General features: G+C 36.9%; 1 protein-coding gene across 1 annotated transcript; it reads right to left on the minus strand.

The window, feature by feature from the left end:
- Positions 1 to 1,376: 1,376 nt before the first annotated feature.
- Positions 1,377 to 17,979, minus strand: klf5l (Kruppel like factor 5 like). The gene is made up of 4 exons (XM_079586067.1): positions 17,659 to 17,979; positions 11,164 to 11,947; positions 10,983 to 11,042; positions 1,377 to 3,651 (listed from the first exon to the last, which is right to left on the minus strand). Exons 1-4 carry the CDS (start codon positions 17,821 to 17,823, stop codon positions 3,473 to 3,475), a joined length of 1,188 nt encoding a protein of 395 aa, XP_079442193.1. The 5' UTR covers positions 17,824 to 17,979; the 3' UTR covers positions 1,377 to 3,472.
- Between the last annotated feature and the right edge of the window lie 863 nt (positions 17,980 to 18,842).

The following is an 18,842-nucleotide window of genomic DNA, read 5'->3' on the forward strand; positions in this document are numbered from 1 at the left end:
TTGCAAAAAAAAAGCAATTGCTTTTTTATTTATTTGACCATTTTATTTGCTGTATTGTGTTACTACAATAAAGACAGGAAATACAATTGTTTTGTAATGGTCAGTCTTATTGATTTACAGATTCATTTATTGGTTTTTATTTGCACGTTGAATGTTGTGTGACTCAAGCGAGATTGATTGTAAGAAACTGGCACAAACCACAAATAACTGATTTGTTTTTGCATAAAGGAAAAATAATTTGTCATAAATGAAGGGAACAACCAAATCCACATATTTGGTTACAAAACCATTTTAGGAAATCAACATCAATTTATGAAGTGCTTTTCTCGCAAAATACTCGGTTGTATTGACAATCCAACATTCAAGATGACTGGAAAATGAGCAAAGGCAGCTAGGGAGAAAGACTAGCGCAGAAGTGGAGGAATACTCTATGAAGAATTTCCCCAACTTCAACTATTTTGCTTGCAAAATAGAAGTACACAAATCAGTCAAGTAATCTCAACCTGGATTTTCTGAGTTACGGCATAGTATGTGAATAGTATATTACTCAATTTTAAGTAAAGCTAACTAAAAAAGGGTTAGTAGGCCTACGAGGTCTTGGTTTTTTAGCGATGCGCATTAATTGATCCTTCAGTATTTTAGCAAACAAAAGTAAAACAGATGACATTAAACCTTTTTTTTTTTTTTTTTTCAAGACATGTGAAAGTCTATCTTTGGTCTCTTCATGTGTTATAAGCGGTATAAGAAGCGGGGCAAGTTTTAACTGGATTCTCACTGCCTCGATAAGCACAGTTAACACCTCAGGAATGAGCGAGGCTTAAAGGCCTCATAGATGTTTAGGAATACTACAGGTATTCTCAACAATGAAGACAGTTTTACTTTTACTCCGGGCAGTATCGCTCACTGTTTTGAAATGGTTTACATATTTTCATCTTTTCATGTCCACAGAATACACTGTAAATGGGTGTTCCCCTCATCAGTCATCGTCTTTTGTTGTAGGCTGGATTTCATTCTGTAAATTATCTTGTCAGACTGTAATTATTAGTTTACTGTTTCAGAAAGCTCTTCCCCACCCTATTTTAGTCCTTCGTTAACTACAACTGTTTTTGTTTTACAAGCTGACTCATTGTTTTAACAATACAGCGTTTAACAATATACATTTAAAGCAGTGGAAGGCCTGGCTCCAGCGTGGCTCCAAAGTGACTCATTTAACATTATTTAAAAAAAATACCCCGTAAAAGATTTTGTCACTTTATTTTATAACAAAAGGAGCAGGTCTTAAAAGATACTCTATATACAAACACAGGGCTCACTGATCAGGAGTTTGGTTACTTGGCCTGCCAACATTTTCACTGCCCCACCACAAAAATAAATAAATAGTAATTTATTAAATAATGTTCAATAAAGACACTTTTACAAATTACTAGCAATAAGCACAAATACAATACAACAAAGTCGAAACAAACATATTTCATGTAGGTCTAACAATTACAAAACACTATAATGTATAATTAAATATAAATCCTTATTAAAGTTTTAAAGCTACTAAAGAGCAAAGTTTTAACCTGCACTGTAAAAAAAATTCTAACGTCCCCAACTAAAAGTGTTCTTAGGCCAATTGAAAAATTTAGATGTGACCAGTCACTTGAAAATTTTGAGTTGGAGTGGTTCGAATTTTTTAAAGTGTACTGTCGCTTTAAGAACAAATGCATAGATCTGACACATCAGATTTTCTTCCAACTGTTTCGGTTCAAGACTTTTTATTTTAACTTAGTTAAGACTGCATGTTACGAGGATACTTGCCAAAACTGGCATTTTAACGTCATTTTCAGTGTATCTGTCCGTTTAGCGTGATAAAACTTTTCTTAAACTCAAGATAACTTGAATTTCTTTTGCGTTTTGCGCGTGAACAATTTGAATTCGGTTGAATGTTTATGAAGACTGTGGTCACGGTCTGTGTTCTAGTTTTTATATTACAAGTGGAATATTGATACGGGCAAAAAATATGATCTACCTGAAGATCTCGGGAGCTCAATTGAACATCACACCAATTTTGCAATCAGTTTTGTAAAAAAAATTATTGTTTTAAAAGTAGATTCCACTTGTCTCATACAATATGATGCATAGATGCAAAATCCGGTTGCTTGACCCAGCACTGAGTTAATGCATAAAACCCAACAAGCTGGGTCAGAATTACCTAGCAGTTGTTATTTTTAACCCAGCATTTATTAGAGAGTAAGTAAAAGTCCACCTTATATAGTTCCAAGAACTATTGCCCCTCATAAATATAACATGGAAATGTCTCCATAGCCAAAGTATTAACCAAGTACTATTCAAATGTCATTCCACTCATCCAGAGTCAATTAAGGAAGCAAGTTAACATACAGAACACTTTGAAAAGACACTAGCTATGAAATATGATTATTCTTTTATTTTCAAAATTCCGTATTCAAACTAGTACATACAAAATGTTAAACCGATCACTTAGTATGCAAGACCTACACACTCAATTCACCCACATTCAAGACAAACGTAGCAAAATCCCATTTGTTCATAATAAAAACAATCAGCTTCAAAGAGAAAAGTATTTACATGTAGTTAAACTTTAACAACAGCATATGTACAGTACCTTTTGATCCATCAGAGTTCCCTTCATAAGAGCAGGACATGTACAAAGGGAACTGGAGAACTTTTAAGACCCGTCTTGGAGCCCATTACAAAAGCAAATGCTACGATGTCCACAACAAATACAAATTTGTTCTTGGGAAAAGACAGGGATTGTTGTGAAGTTTCAAAACGGTCCACATATCGCACTCGCTTCACTTATTTTCTTTAAAGTTTCTTACCTTTATAAAACAATCAACTGTTGTGTGAAATACAAATTTGGCACACTCTGGTGAGCTCATTTTTCACATTCATCACAGTCATACAAAGAGCCGAAATGTCAAACAGTCGACTGATCTGAGCGCTACTTTTTTTACAATCTCATAAAGATTTGTATCCATGGATACACAACTGTGAGAACAGCAAACATTTATTTTTTATCGCAGGATCTTACCCAAAAGCAAACAACTTTTTGTGAGTGGGAAATTCCATATAAATAGTATAGACTAGCGTCGTCTAAAATGAACAGTTAACTATCACCTTGGAATTAATAAATCAAACTTTACATTTCAAGTTATTAGGAAGACACTATATGGTCCCGAAAGAACCTTTCCAAAATTTAGTCAGACAAAGTGGATGGAGGTCAAGTATAAAATTCATAACATCTTTTCACATTAATCTACAGACATAAACACATAGAAAACATATATACATTAGTATACATCCCGTTGGAGCTCTTTGCTGTGATGTCCAGTCCTCTTCATGACAAAATGTGTGGAGAGCTTTCATTAGTTTGATCTTCGTATACGTGAATGACTGTGAAATATTTAGAACAATAAAACTGTTATGAAAGTTGATGTGAAATCCGTTAGTTTTGGTGGCGCTTCATGTGCAGTGCCAGGTGGTCTGAACGGGAGAAGCAGCGACTGCAGGCGATGCATTTGAAGGGTTTTGCGCCGGTGTGTTTGCGGTAATGCCGCGTCAGTTCATCCGAGCGGGCGAAACGCCAGTCACATCCTTCCCAACTGCATCGGTATGGCTTCTCACCTACACACAAAAAGAAAAGAAAACAGAGTTAAATCACATTCACTGAAAAAAAGAGGTAAAATTTACTTTTCTTTCGCATGTTTTTGCACACAGATTTAAGTCAATTTCACATATGGAATTAAGTAAACTCTACTTAACTAAGTTAAGTAAAATTAACAAAAAAAAATTAACTTGGCCAGAAAAAGTTTGTTGAGTAATTTCTACTTAGTTGAAGCTTACTTTGTTGTTACTATGTTGTTTAAGTAAAAATTAACACTGAATTAAACCACACTTTGAAGTGTATGCTTCGAAACATCTACGTAAATAATATTGTGTAGATACCATATCAACATAATAGAAGTAACGTGGCATCTGAACACAGAGACCGCAATACTTGGTACACAATACACAATGACGGTATAATTTAATTCTTCTTTTTGAGTAGAAAATGAACTCCATATGTCACAAAATGACAAGTTACTAAACCTAACAACAAAAGCAATGGTAAAACAGTATAAATACAGCTGGAAAACCGCAAAAAATCAACCTTACTAATTATTCATGCCCCAGTGCATGATGGGAACACCAGTATCAGAAAAGCTGCAGTCCGTAACTTTTGGCGCTCTAGCGGTTAATAAGCAGAACTGCGGAAGAACATTGTAGCCGGAGCTACTTCTCTTTGTTTATGTCTATGACGAGTCACGCAAGTACTCGGTTAGTCCGCGGCGGTTGACGTCTAAAATAGTCAGAATATAAACACTTGTTATTGGCGTACCGTACTGATTCAGGATAAGACAAAAACACGGTTTGGAAAATGGATTCATGATGTATTTGCTTATTATATACAGTTTGACTACAGTTTTAAGTACACTGTAAAAAATGTGGCTGCAATTAGTTATAACAACTTAAAATTTGTTGAGATAACTTAAATTTCCAACTTAACTAAACTTAATATTTTGAGTCAAACATGAACACATGCTTTTTAAAGTTGAAACAATGTTGGATTTTAATTTGTGATAAATAATCACAGCAAATTTTTTTACAGTGTAGTTTTAATTTAATTTTATATCGTTGATATATACACTTTAACTTCTTGTATTGAGTACTAATACATAATTTACTTTTTCATGTAGAAATTATGTATTTACTGTTTTTCCTGTAGTATTTACTTCACCACAGAATTATTTTAATCATTGTTGATTTAGCTTTAAAAGACCATGTTACATGTTACAAAAACGACGAAACTTTGAAGAAAATATTATATATATATATATATATATATATATATATTGCTTCAAAATTAGCAAACAGAAAACTCAAAACAACCGGCCGTCATTTATGTTATTTCAAGGCAACGTTTCGTAGTCCAGGCTCATAAAGTCCAGCTTGAACATGTTACTGTGACATTTTTAAATGGCAGTTATAGAGGCATTAGACATGCATGTGCTTGAGGTTTGGAGAGTAATACAACTCCCATGTGTAAACACGGAAGTCATTTCCATGGCGCTTAACACACACTGATAACATCTGACATTGTGAGGTTTGCCACAGCACTGAATCCTGAAAAGCCACGTTCAGTGTGAAAAGATAATGCTCATTCAACACATTTTTGATACTACCACCACAAAATTCACACCAGATCACTTTATGTTAAGAATAGACTAAATAACGTGTATCTGTATGTTTGTGCATGATGGAGAGAACAAGTGTGAAAGAAAGAGTTTGTTTATTATAAATTTTTATGTTAGACTTCAAATCCTATATGTGTTCCATTAGCAGCTGTCAAACCAAAGTCCCACCCTTTATTTTGGTTAACGTGTTATTTCATGACAACTGGAGTTTGACTGACAGATCTAAGTAGGTGATTTTGTGTTTCTAAAAAAATCTTTATTTAGCACAGGTATGTTGTTGTGCATTACCCGAATTACTGTGAGCAAGGTCCAAAACTTTTTTTAACCACACCTAACAAAAGTGTGTATATTTTTTTATTATTATCCATACATACGTATAACTGGCCATGGTTTTATTTTATTTGCTCACCACGGCGGCATTTATTTGATCAAAAATACAGTAAAACATTAATATTGTGAAATATTATTACAATACATTTTTTTTAAATATATTAAAACATTTAATTATTCAAAGAAAAAAAGATCAGCATCATTACTGTGTCACACCATCCTTCAAAAATCATTCTAATATGCTTTATTTGAATTTATTATTATTAACAATATGTTTTGCTTAATATTTTTCTTAACTTTTTTCAAGGTTCTCAAGGACTTCATTTTAAATTAAAATCTTTAGTAACATTATAAATGCCTTAACTGTCAAAAACCTTTCCTTTGTCACTTTGGAACCTTATTATAGTCCAACACACACTAGTTTTCTATAAGAGTTGTTTAACCGCATAACATCAAACAATAATTGTTCTGGAATATCATGTTTCAGTTCAGCTACTAACTTTACCACAGTGAAACTGCACAGCTCTCAGATATGGGAAATAACTTAGAGAGCACAAATTCATCTCTTTGACTGGCTGTGTGAATGGTGCTGAAAGCTCTTTAAGCTTAGCGCTCATCCCTCCTCTTTTTCTAAACATGAAACCAGAATTCAAAAGGAGATGAACAAATGCCCTTCTGACAAAAGACTCCAATAGCTCAGGGTCTTGAACAAGGTAATGCCCCCTATCAAACACTTCAGCTTGTGGAATCTGTGTTTAAGGGCCAACAAGCTCAAACAACAGAGATATTATTTGGCTAGCTGGAGGTTGTGCAACGGCTAATTTGTTATCGCTAAAGCATTTTACTGCGCACACACAACCATTATAAAGACATAAAAATGTGGAGGTTGAATATGGCTAACCACGTAAATCGACATAAAAAATGCTAATTTTAGCATTAATTCGGATTCACTTAAAGAGAACAGTATTACAACACCATCATTAGCTTATAACCTCCACAACTCACAGGGATAGCCATAAAATCGCCATTGTGAGGTGTTTATCAGTGGCTTCTGTTTGAGGAAGGTGGGCAACAAGTTCCATTACTAAGATAATACAGGCTTTCACAAACGCACCAATTACCCTCAAAGTAATTAGGGTACATTAACTCCAGAACGATGTACTGAAAACAGACAAGTTTTCCCTTTGCGCCTTTCACGTACAACGTCGCTAAAACAATCCCCGTTTACACGGATTCGCGAAAATGACTAAAAACGAGGCCAATAGTTGGCGGACGTCACTTTGTAAAGAAATACTATCTGCATATAGACTGAACACGTAATATGCATGCCCATGACTTCATGTTTCACAGATTTACGCTTTTGTTTACACTGTATCATTTCCAAAAACGTGTACTTCGAAACCCGTTTTCAAAAGTCGCGTTTTCAGGCCCCAAAACGCTGTTGTCGTGTAAGTGAATGGCCAAAACACAAGGTTTTTAGTTAAAAATGGTTTTGTGTAAACTGCCCCTGTGAAAGTGTTGCATTGTGAAAGCTGTTATGGCTAGCACTTTATATACAGGATAATGCTGCTAGAATATATTCTGTACAATTCCTGTGAAGCATGTTTAGATTTGCTCCACCATACTGGCAAAGTATTCTTTTTTTTTGAAGAGCCGTTAGCATAACCCAAGCTAACTGCTTAAATTACTACTAAGGTTACAAAGCTAACAACAAGTTTTGCAGGCGTGTATTTAATTGCTTAGTCAGAGCACATCTAGTACATCCTGACATAGTTTTTTTTGATCTTATGAAAAGAACACATCATTCCCGAAGACATTAAAATGATCCATGTTATAGACCTGTTCTCACTTTCATCTGTCAGCACAGAATGTTCTAGAGCTCTTAACTGTTGTTTGACAGCTTTCAGTGCGGCGGGATCTTTCCCAACCCCCGACATCTTTTGAAATACAACTCCACAGCATATGTCCACCTGAGGAATGATGACCTGACGTGAACAACAGAAACATACCATGCTGAAGGACAGAGGGTTAAACAACCCAGACGGCATTTCCTCAAAATTATTATGTCGCTTCTTGTATATTGTTCAGTTTTATCCAAAACAGATGAAAGTGAATCTAGCAATATTTTATCATGTTGGTAGTAGCATCACGGCAGTTCGACAATGAAATGTCCGGTTGAGCGGTGCTAAAAGGTTAATGCAATATTCCATTTGAAAATAATGTGAAAATTCTAAATAGATAAATAGTTATGACTCCAACTTACTCTACATTCTATATTAAAACTCAAACTCATGTGCTGCTGGGCAACCGTTTACAGACTACATGCTATTTGATTCAACTTTTCTTCTCCCAGATAATTTATTTAGTGTCATAATTAATTTATGTGTCAGTTTAGTGGAATTAATTTTTGTTTTTTTAAGAACCCATTATGTTTTTTTTGTTAAATATCTTAAAATGCATTTTTCTCTTAAATTACCTTGATTTAGGGGCTTTTCTCAGCAAATATTTACATATGCGAATAACCGATTAATTTACTGTGATTATTAATAATGTAATACTTTGATATTTTTTAAAATCATATATTTTTTTGACAGGCCAAATTATTAAAATACATTTTCTATTTATTAAACATTGGTGTGTTTTATTATAATGCAAAAATCCACTCAAGGCTGTTTTTGTGGTACATTTTGTGGAATTAATGATTAAAAAAATAAACTATAAAAAAATAAAAAAATATCAAAACACATTTTTAAATATTGAATTCTTCATGGTCTGAGAAGAAAAGCAGTGAGATGTGACATATTCAATGATTTTGTTTGCCAAAATAATGCAATAAACCACACAAGGCCATGTTTTTACCACAATTAAGGTAGTTTTAGGCACTCATTTGAATCATGCACAAGGAGTGACCCTTAACTGTAGTAAAATACATAGTAAGGCACAATCTCAAGTGGCTAAGTGCTTTACTTTCATCCATGCTAATACTTGATTTCCTAATGTACCACATGGGAGCATTCGAATAAGCTTAAACGCGAGTTACGAAGATACCTCTAGGGCACCAGTGAGTCAGAGTACAGCAATAATGATACCTCAGGCTACAGGGAATCCCTCTGCATTCACGGTGACCACCCCGAAATGGTTAGAAAAAAGAAAAAGAGGTAACCAGGCGGAAAAGGTGCTTTTATCAGCTTAACAGCGTGTTTGAAAAAATATTGCACCCATTGGTGTTGGGAGGGAAGATTTCGGTTTAATTCTAAAGTGTGCTGGGATTGCAGTGGGTTTCATCTTACACAGAGTTGAACACACTGAAACTGCCAACTTCTTTTCTCCCGGCGACTCACTCCCCCCATCCCCGAACACAGACAGAAAAAGCAGGAGGAACAGGTTTTTCCTCCGCCACTTGCCGATTCCCCCCTCGGGAAAGCATGCAGGGCTTGTACAGGCATGCAGACACAATGTGTATAAAAGCATGAAAAGAGAGTCAATTAATCTCTCCCTCCACCCTGTTCTCTGTCTCTCTACATCGCTTGTCCTTAGGCTGTTATCTTCTCTGCAAGCTGTTGCTGTATTTGTAGCTTTTGTGTTGATGGTACATTGCATCTGGTCAAGCAGTAACAACTGCTTCTAACTTTAGAAGAATAGTAAACCGCCCTCATGTTATTCCAAACCTGTATGACTTTCTTTCTTCTCTGGAACACAATAATAAGACGTTTTGAATAATGGATCTGTTGATCTTTAACATGCCGTTACAAATAATAAAAGTATCAAAAAGGTGATTCAAAAGAACTATGAATCACTAGTAATAGTAATATTCCAAGTCTTCTGAAGGCAATATGACTGCTTTGTGTAAGAAACAGACCAAATGTAAGGCACTATTCACAGGTAATCTTCCCTTCCAGTGAGCTTTTAACCGATGCAACTGCATCACCAGCTAAGTTTACATGCATCCAAATAATCAGTTTATTATCAGATTGATGGCTCAACTGGACTGAAAAGCCTTCATGTAAGCACTTCAATCGATCCGATTGAGCTTAATCCTTGATTCGAATGAAAGAGATGGTGTAGTACTGGATAAATCTGATCAATAGGGAAATTATAAGCATTGAAATGCTTAAAGGTGCAGTAAGCAATTTCTAAGAAGCATTGTTGAACACTGTTGATATATGAAATGAATCCAAACCAACACTCCCCCTCCCTTCATTGCTCCGCCCCCAAAATGCATAAAACTCACAATTCAAGAGTTTATGTCTCTATCATAGCAGAAGCAAAGCAAAATAAAGCTTTGCGAAAAATGAAGCGAAGATGATAAATGAACGACAAGAGAGAACAAAAAATGTACACAAGTTGCACACACTCAAAACCAATGCTACTCACATATGGAGCAGATAAAACACAACCTCGGCGTCCGTTTTCAGGCCTTCCCGCTGAGGTCTCTCCAGTGCTGGGAAGCTCCTATTATTAACACGGGTCCTAAAGCTCTCGCCTGATCAGAACTCTTCTTTTTCCAGTGATATTACTCTGCTTTTCTCTTTTGAAATGTCTCTCAGCCATCTCTTTCAACAGTCTTTCTTCAAATCTCCCTCTTGCTCACTCTCATGAGTGGACACGCCGCCTCTTGCTGATTGGCTTACTCTCTCTCCTCCCCCCATCATGAGTGGACACGCCCCCTTCTGCTGACTGGCTACAAGTTTGTTGTGGTACTCGGGCTGATCCACTTCCAACAGTGTCTCAGAAATCGCTTACTGCACCTTTAAATCCAACTTTTTTCTCAGTTAGATTAAAAAACATCTTGTGCACATGCTCAGTGCCGTGATGCGTATGCTTGCATGTTTATGTCTGTATTGTTCATGAACTTGTCAGTGGAGGAGACAATATATTCACTAAATATTAGCTTGTTCTTGTGACATAGGGCAGCTTTCTTTTTACATTTGTCATCGAGGCAAAAATGACAATGCTTGCAGTAGCTCAGGTTCTGAGCGCACTGACTGGACACTTTTTGACTGACGGTTTGTTCAGAAAACAAGTAATGCACATGTAATATGTGAATGGGATTGAAATGTTTAAGGTTCATATAAACAAAACTTTCGGAATCTTAGATTGGATTCACTCCAATTGAGGAAAATTGACAAGGGGCGGATGTCAAGATTACGACTTACATTTTGTTTGTTCCTCACACAAAGCAATTGTATGACTTCAGAAGACTTGTGGGATACTTTTAAATTGCTTTTGCACCGTTTATGAAGCTTTGAAAATCCTCAGTCTCCATAAACTGTAATTGGATGGAAACGTTCTAAGAAACGAGTTAAAAGAAAACCATATGCCATTGAAACGACATGTGGGTGAATAAATAATTGCATCATTTTAATTGGGTGTCTGTGTTTGGTTTCTTACCTGTATGAGTCCTTTGGTGTGCTTTCAAGTGAGAGCTCTTTGTGTAAACTTTAGTGCATCCTGGTACAGAGAAAATTGCCCAAATGTTAGTTCACAAAAGTTCCTGATAATCTCTGCTCATCTTCAGGAAGGCAAGGCACATCATGTAATCCAAACTATTTACTTGGAAAGGCACACTAACCTGGGAAGTCACAATGGTGAATTCTTCTCTTCTCCAGCTCAGGGTTGTTCCGTCGGTTGTATCTGGGCCCCGTGAGGATGCCCTGACCGTGGGCCATTAGCATGGAGTGAGGGGTCATCTGTCCAACCTTCATTCCCATTCTACCCTGGTACGGGGGAGGGGAGGTAATGAGATCTGCCTGGTCGTCCGGACTGCCGGGCTGGGAGTTGGGAGGCGATGGAGGCAAACTGTGCGGCTGGGGTGAAGTGAAGAACGGCTCGGGCATTACAAATTCACCAGATTGCGCTGTCAAGGCCACAGTGTTCAGGTTGAGCATGGTCCTGCCGGACGAGCCGATCCCGTTCATGGATTGACTCTGGGAGAAGGTCATTGTGGTGAGGTCGCTGCTGCTGACGGGCATCTGGTAGACTGACGGCTGCGGAGGGCCGATGTGAAGCTCGTCTGCGACAGACATGTCGGGTTTGATGAAGAGGCTGTTGACCGTCTGGGGCACACTGAAGACGGAGGTGAATTCGGGGAGCGCCTGAATGCCGCAAGGTTCGTCCACGCCAGGCTCGATTTTGATCTGATGCACCGGAGGTTTATTTGGACGGTAAAGGCCAGTGCGAAGATGTGTGGTATTGGGCAGGATAACGTTGATGTTGAGACTGTAAGGGGCAGGCTTCTCATCTGCAAAATACTCATCCACCACTGAGGCACTTTCCCGACGGTACTTCTTATCCATCATGTTTAGTGTAAGCACCGGGCCGCTCTGGGGCAAATATTTATCCATCTCCATCCGTGTCTGAAATGAACAGAAGATGATATTTATGATACAGTACACTATTAGAAATAAAGCTAGGCTACTTTATTTAGAACTTTTAACATTCATGGAATCGTTCCATTGCACAAAAGGTTCTTTATAGTGGAAAAAAGGTTCTTTAGATTATTAAAATGTTCTTCACACTAAGAAAAAAATATTATTTTGAGAACTGCTCACTGAAAGGTTCTTTAGGGAACCCGAAAACCCCCTTTTGGAACCCATATTTTTAAGAGTAGGCCTATGCCAATAAAACTCTGTTACATCAAAAGATTTGCACATAATAATAGTGATAATATAGTAATAATAGGCTATTTTTTATAATAGCAATACACTTTTTAAGCTTTAACTAAATATTTTATAAAAAATAAATTTTGTTGAGTGCAATCAAACTAAATTTGTAAAATGAAAGTCCGTTTTAATATAAATCTGTTTTAATAACCAGATGTACAGAAATCCAGACTGACAACTGAGAGGAAATGTATATTTTTTTTCAAATGTAGTTCATTTAATTTAGCACTGAAATTTAAATACAGTAATTTATTTATGACTTGTTCAATGCCAGAAAATAGCCAACGACTTTCTCTATTTTGAAGAAAAGACGACCAAAAAAAAATCGTAATTTTCATTGTATATAGTAGGTATAACTTAATTATTTTAAGTTGTATAAGAAGACCAGAACTGAAGCTGAAACGGATTTATGAAAAGCATAAATTGAATTGGAAAGTTTATTGAATGTAATTTTTATTTATTTGTTTGCATGCAGTCCAGGTATACGTCTGTGTGTGTGTGTCTTGGTAATTGGATTAGCTGGCATCAAACTGAGATATCTGTTCTGCCATTTTACTCCATTCACTTCACCGCAGCTGTTCAAAAAGTTTGTTTTGAGCAAAGAGATTTGGCTAGAATATACTATGTATTGTCTTTCACTAGATTAAGTTGATTTGTGATCACAGTGCCTGGCACAAGCAGTGGGAGATCAGTCCCTGCTTTAACCGTGCACACAAAACCAAGAGCTCTGCGTAGTGCTCTAATGCAGCACAGAGTAAACAGAAACCTCATAGGTGTGGCGGCCATGACGGACTATAGAACACAAAGCAAAACCAAAACAGTGACATGTGATAGCAAGAGGAGATATGGGCACAAACAATGTACAAAAATAGCTCTCTAAAAAACGAGTGCACCCTGGAGAGCCATTCAGGTGCAACGGTGCTGTAAACCCCCGAGACTGATAAATGAGGGTATGTTTGCGATTATAAAGAACCAGATTTACCAAACCAGTCAATTGACAAGTCAAATGTGCGATGATGAAATGGTTAGCACATGCAAAAACCTGAACAACGTAAATACCTCTCTTGAACAAAACGTTCCAGGTTTGTACAGTCCATAGTGCTTGCAGCGTGTAACCAAAATAAAGACCAGTGAGGAATGCTTCTATTTTTCATATTTCTCTAATATGTTTCATAATAAATTATATTTATATTATTTTATAAGAAAAAAATTATACATTTCAGGATGATTATTTATGTCATCTTTTTGCTTAAAAGGACAGCAGCACTCAAGTTTCAAGTTCTTTGAAACATAACTACTCTTTGTAGTCATGTTGGTTGCATCTGGTTTTCAAAAATTTTCAAGGAAAGCTTCAATTCAATAACTCTACACTTTTTTTTTACGATACCATGACGTTTTATCTTATCAATATAATTTTGATTAAGAATATATATTTGTATAGATACAGTCAATCCAAAATTTATTCAGACACCTTCAACATTTCTCACATTATCACAGTTTATTCTCTATAGTGTAGAAAATGGTAATACAATATGACAAGAACTCAGTTATCAAATATCAGTTGATATTTCTCTGGTTTTGGCCATTCTTCTGTTAGACTGTCTCACAAATTAATTAGATTGTAAATTTAAGTACACTATTAGATAAGATAATACCAATTTAGGTCACCAATTACCAAGCAATGCTTCATTTTGTTCAGTCTGTGGTGTAAAAAGGTCACATTCGCAAAAAAAAAAAAAAAACACTTAAGCAAAACATGGTCAGGTCAAAGTGTCTGAATAATTTTTGGTCCCAAATTTGTATACATTTTACTGGTAGTCCACTGTATGAAGAATTTGTGGGTATAATATATCACAGTTTACTTTATTTTGCTATCCTCACTAGCATAAATTAACTATAGTGTCCTGCACCCACTAGTAAAATTTTTTTTTTAATTATATCTGCCGTCTGAATTTTTAGTTTGACTATATATAGTCTAGACTATATACTATAAAATAGTTTTGTAAACAATACAATGCTAAACTACTTATAGTTTTCTTTTTAAGTCTATTAATGTGAGACATTTGGACCCCACATTAAATACACAACTGCCTTTATTGTTGTCCTCGCTGGAGTCATTATATTAGACAATAAACATTTCAAAAGCACTGCAATGTCCAGCTGTCTGAAGTGGCAGCTATGTCAACAATAAGGCATGTATTGTCAAAACGCATTTCCTTGGCAACACACTGATGTGGTTTCATGTACAAATATCTTCATCCTTTCAGGTAACTCATACCCTAACGTGTGAGGTCATGTACTCTCTGGGAATGTACAATGAATGCTGACGCTTCTGCAGCTTTTCACGTAGCTGCGGACAGCCATTAACTGCAGACGATTGTACTACTCTCAGTGTTAACCTCAACAATTCCACCTTCATCCCCATCAGGCCAGCTTTGGAAAGTTAAAACCCAGGTAATTAATGGAAAATAGCTTTCGCTTTATCTCCAGACCTGGCAAGCGTACTGCCCCTGCTCTTAGTCCTGGGCACAAACGGGCCTTGTGTTGTGGTGGCACTGGCAGAGAGGCGAGTGCACTTGGCCATGGCCTCCGCTGGCCTTGGAGACCCGGTTCTGTTCACTGGGTATGTGCGAGGAGAATGAACAGCAGCTGAACCCTGGCCCAAGAACTGAGTTAATGATTGGAGAACATTTACAACTGCTCAGTTATGTATTTTAGGGACCGATAACGACTGGGAGCCGAGTTAGGCATAAAAATTATCTTTGAGATAAATAAGATGGAGGTTTTCGTGCTGCTCAGTATCAACGTTCTTTAAAAATACGGCTCAATTTCTTGAAAAAAAAACACATCCGCTCTTCATCCAAGACAAGAAGAAAAATTGTGTTTTCACCCACATGCTGTTCCAAAGTTGCAAAGTTGTATGACTTATGACACACACACACACACACACACACTCACATACACACTCACACACACACAGACACACACACACACACTCGTGAAGAAAGCTTTGTCCATACAATGAAAGTCAATAGGACCCAAAACAACATTTTACTGCGTAGATCAAACACACACACACACACACACACACACACACACACACACACACACACACATGAAGAAAGCTTTGTCCATACAATGAAAGTCAATAGGACCCAAAACAACATTTTACTGCGTAGATCAAACACACACACACTCACACACACACACACACACACACAACACAGACACACACACACACACACACAAAAGGCTCAGTAGCCTCAGAAACCCAGACAGGGGTTAATTTCCCAAAGCCAACTATGGTCGCAAGTTCTGTCATTACCAGTAGAGTTCAATGGAAATTGCGATCATAGTTGGCCAAATGTTGCTTTTGGGAACGTATGTGTCGTTCTCAAAGTTTCCCAGCCTATTTCAGGGTCCAAGTAGCCGGTTAGCCCAAAGACCTTTTTCCGAATTACAACACAAAAGGTCTTTCCCTTTGAAATAATTGCCTTTTATAGCCCAAAAGGAATTCAAAAAGATGGAGATTTCCACAGATCCCAATAAACCAGAACTGATAGGCTTCGTGTCTGTTTACTAGAGCCATAACAGCACAAATCATTCGAGGGCAGAAGCAAGAGAAAACAAAACCTTTGAGACGAAAATGATGTTTTATGGCTTTGTGGGGAAATAGATAACAGTTGTTTTGGCTTTTCAGGCCAATGAATAGTGAAGGAACCATCTTGACTGCTCTCCAATGCAGTGGATATGACAAGTGACTTCTGGATTTGTTAAATGCTGTGAAGAAACCAGACCGAAAATTTAAGTAAATGACTGCAAGAGAGCTGCAGATGGACGTATCACTCAGAGATGGACGGATCTTTTGATTAGATGTGAAAAATCAATCAGTAATTAAGATAATCTTAACTTAAAAGGATTATTTAAGCAATTTTATTTCATTTAGAGTAATTATGGGTAATTATGACTCTTTTAATAGCAGTTTTTTTTCCAACAATTACTCAAATTCTTGAAAGCACACGACACGAGGTCAGTGCTTCTCATCACCAACACAATACGGGCGTCAACAAGCTAACAAGGCAAAAGCGAAGGCCCAGGCGGTTTCCTTCAGTGAAGCTGACAACCTACATGAGCCCTGTGGCCATTTCAGCTTTTGAAGGAGTGCAACGAGGTCCTCAGTCATTGGCTAAGCCAGTCATAAACACTGGTGTTCTAGTTAGGATCCCATACGATCCAACAGAGCACATTCGGTATGCCATTCAGACCCATCCATTTCCAGGTGTCATTGTGGACTCCGAATACGATCATTAAAACAGAAAATACAACATCACAGAAATGTGTAGTAGATATGGATGGCCATGACCAAAGCCAAAGAGCAAACTATAGAGAAACAGAAATATGATATTACCTCTAAACTTGTGGATTAATCATAATTTTCTAAGTGGGGGAACTGATACCTTAAACTTCTCACTATCACTATATACTATCACTATATTAACCCAGTGTTAAATTGTCACCATGATCTTATACATAACTTATAACATGTTTCTGAGCATTTGTGTATTCCTGTACCCCAGTAAACATCAAGGTAATAAATGTACATGTTTCTATTTTGATTATTTATTTTGCTTTCCAATACGCTCTACAAAACTTAGATTTCACACTCATAAAGAAGGTTATGTTGAGGGCCAAACTTGTGCATTAAACTTGTGCATTTACTAGCAAGTTAAGTATTAATGTCATAGTGCCCTTGTAAAGCAAGTTGAGCTCCCATTTATCTGGAATAATATATTCATGACCAAGTATATTATATTCAAGCCAAGTCACAGTCAAGTATAAGCTACACCATTTATGAGAATAATATGACGTCAATGTTTAGTGCAAAACCTAGATGCAAATTTAAAGAGAAATGTGTTTTTAGGTAAAATGAACAATTTAAAGTAAAACATTAAGGGCATCTACAACTGCACTGTAGTAAAAAAATAAATCATAAAATTAAAAATATGAGATTAATTGTTATCGGTGTTAATAATAATTGTATTGTTTGTAAGTAACTTTTCATACAAATCCTGCTAAATGAATAAATGTAAAAGCAATGCGAGACAAATAAACAGTAATTTAGTGGCCTCTTATGTGAGGATGTAACATGCACACTGCAACGAGAACACAGGTTACACAGCCTCAAAAAGATGCCTGTAAGTAATACATTCAATATTTTATAACAACGTTTAATTTATTTTCTTTTTTTAAATAGACAAATACTTGCATTGCAGGAAGCCTTTCATAACTATTATTTTATATTACTGATCAGGTGCTTTCTCTTACACTGCATCTGCTCTATCTTTATTGGGATGTTTAGATATTGAAATATAGAAAGTCTTGACACCACAGAGCGCATGTCATACCTGAGCCATTTCAACATGGTTTGTTGCGATTCTAACCGCGGGTTTGACGTCCTCAAACACGGACGAGTCCTCCGGCCCATCCGCGCCACACATCCGCACGGGTTTAAGCTGCGTGAAAACGGCTCTCTCTTCTGTATTCGGAGCGCTAACGACCAGTCCTGCCATTTCTATATGCAAACGACGAATATTATATTACAAACTTATTCTCAATTACGATTACACATATACGGGGTTATTATAAACGTCCTTGTCGGTACATCCAGACGCGCGGTGTATCCAAAAGCCCTCCCTGTGTCCCTCAGGTAGCCTTACCTGTTGTAAAGTATCACACTTAGAACACGTAGGACATGAGTGACAGCTGCCTCGGCCATTCAGAGCGAAGGAAAGAGCGCATTCTCCAATCACAGTGCAGGAGGGCGTGGCTCACCTGAGAGGTGTTTAACATGGAGGCTTTATCCATCAAGAAAATGATACCGATGCTATCGTATTGTAAACAGCCTACATATATCTACATATAGGCTATAAACGATTTATATTTGAGGTGAACCATGTTTAGTTTATAAACCAAAATATTGTGCTTTTATATGCCACAGTCTCAGTCTACAATGTCTGTCTCTCAATCAATCATTGTAACAACATAATTCCATTGTGTTGTGTGGATTGGAACCCGCACAGACATTACATAAGGCATTAGTGCATATTGTAACATGCCTATTTATTACAACTGAAACTCTGTAAATCCCACTTCACCTGTTAAGCTGTTATTGTTTTGTCTGAAGCATATCTCGGACTCAAACACATCTGAACATGAATCTGTTTCCCCCAGATACCTCACAGGAAGCACCAAACCAACCAGTTTTAATTATTTATCTTGATGTAAAGATTTAGAGCAGCTATTCCATTGCTCCGTGCATTTTCTAGACTTTACACAGCAACGTGGACGGAGGATAAGAAAAAGTGATGGGGCGGAAACTGGATCATCTGCATTCCTCCTGTTTTATCAAAGAGCCCGAGGACAGACGGGTCAGTCAAAAACAGATGTGGCCACTGCAGGTGTTACTGTTTAGGGCCAATTCAAAGTGAACTGCCGCTGTGAGGAAGGTCAGACAAGGTGAAAACACCTGTTCATGGGTTGAAATGGGGTTGCTATACCTTACAAATGCTATATCATGGAAAGATTACTG

Source organism: Phoxinus phoxinus (assembly GCF_949152265.1).
Source record: "Phoxinus phoxinus genome assembly, chromosome: 17".
NCBI lineage: Eukaryota > Metazoa > Chordata > Actinopteri > Cypriniformes > Leuciscidae > Phoxinus > Phoxinus phoxinus.

Excerpts from the sequence above, each read along its gene's own strand:
- klf5l (XM_079586067.1), bottom strand. The coding sequence starts at position 17,823 with ATGGCAGGACTGGTCGTTAGCGCTCCGAATACAGAAGAGAGAGCCGTT. Across the intron at positions 11,948-17,658 it reads ACCATGTTGAAATGGCTCAG|ACACGGATGGAGATGGATAA; the intron begins GTATGACATGCG and ends TGTTCATTTCAG. Across the intron at positions 3,652-10,982 it reads ACACCAAAGGACTCATACAG|GTGAGAAGCCATACCGATGC; the intron begins GTAAGAAACCAA and ends TTTTGTGTGTAG.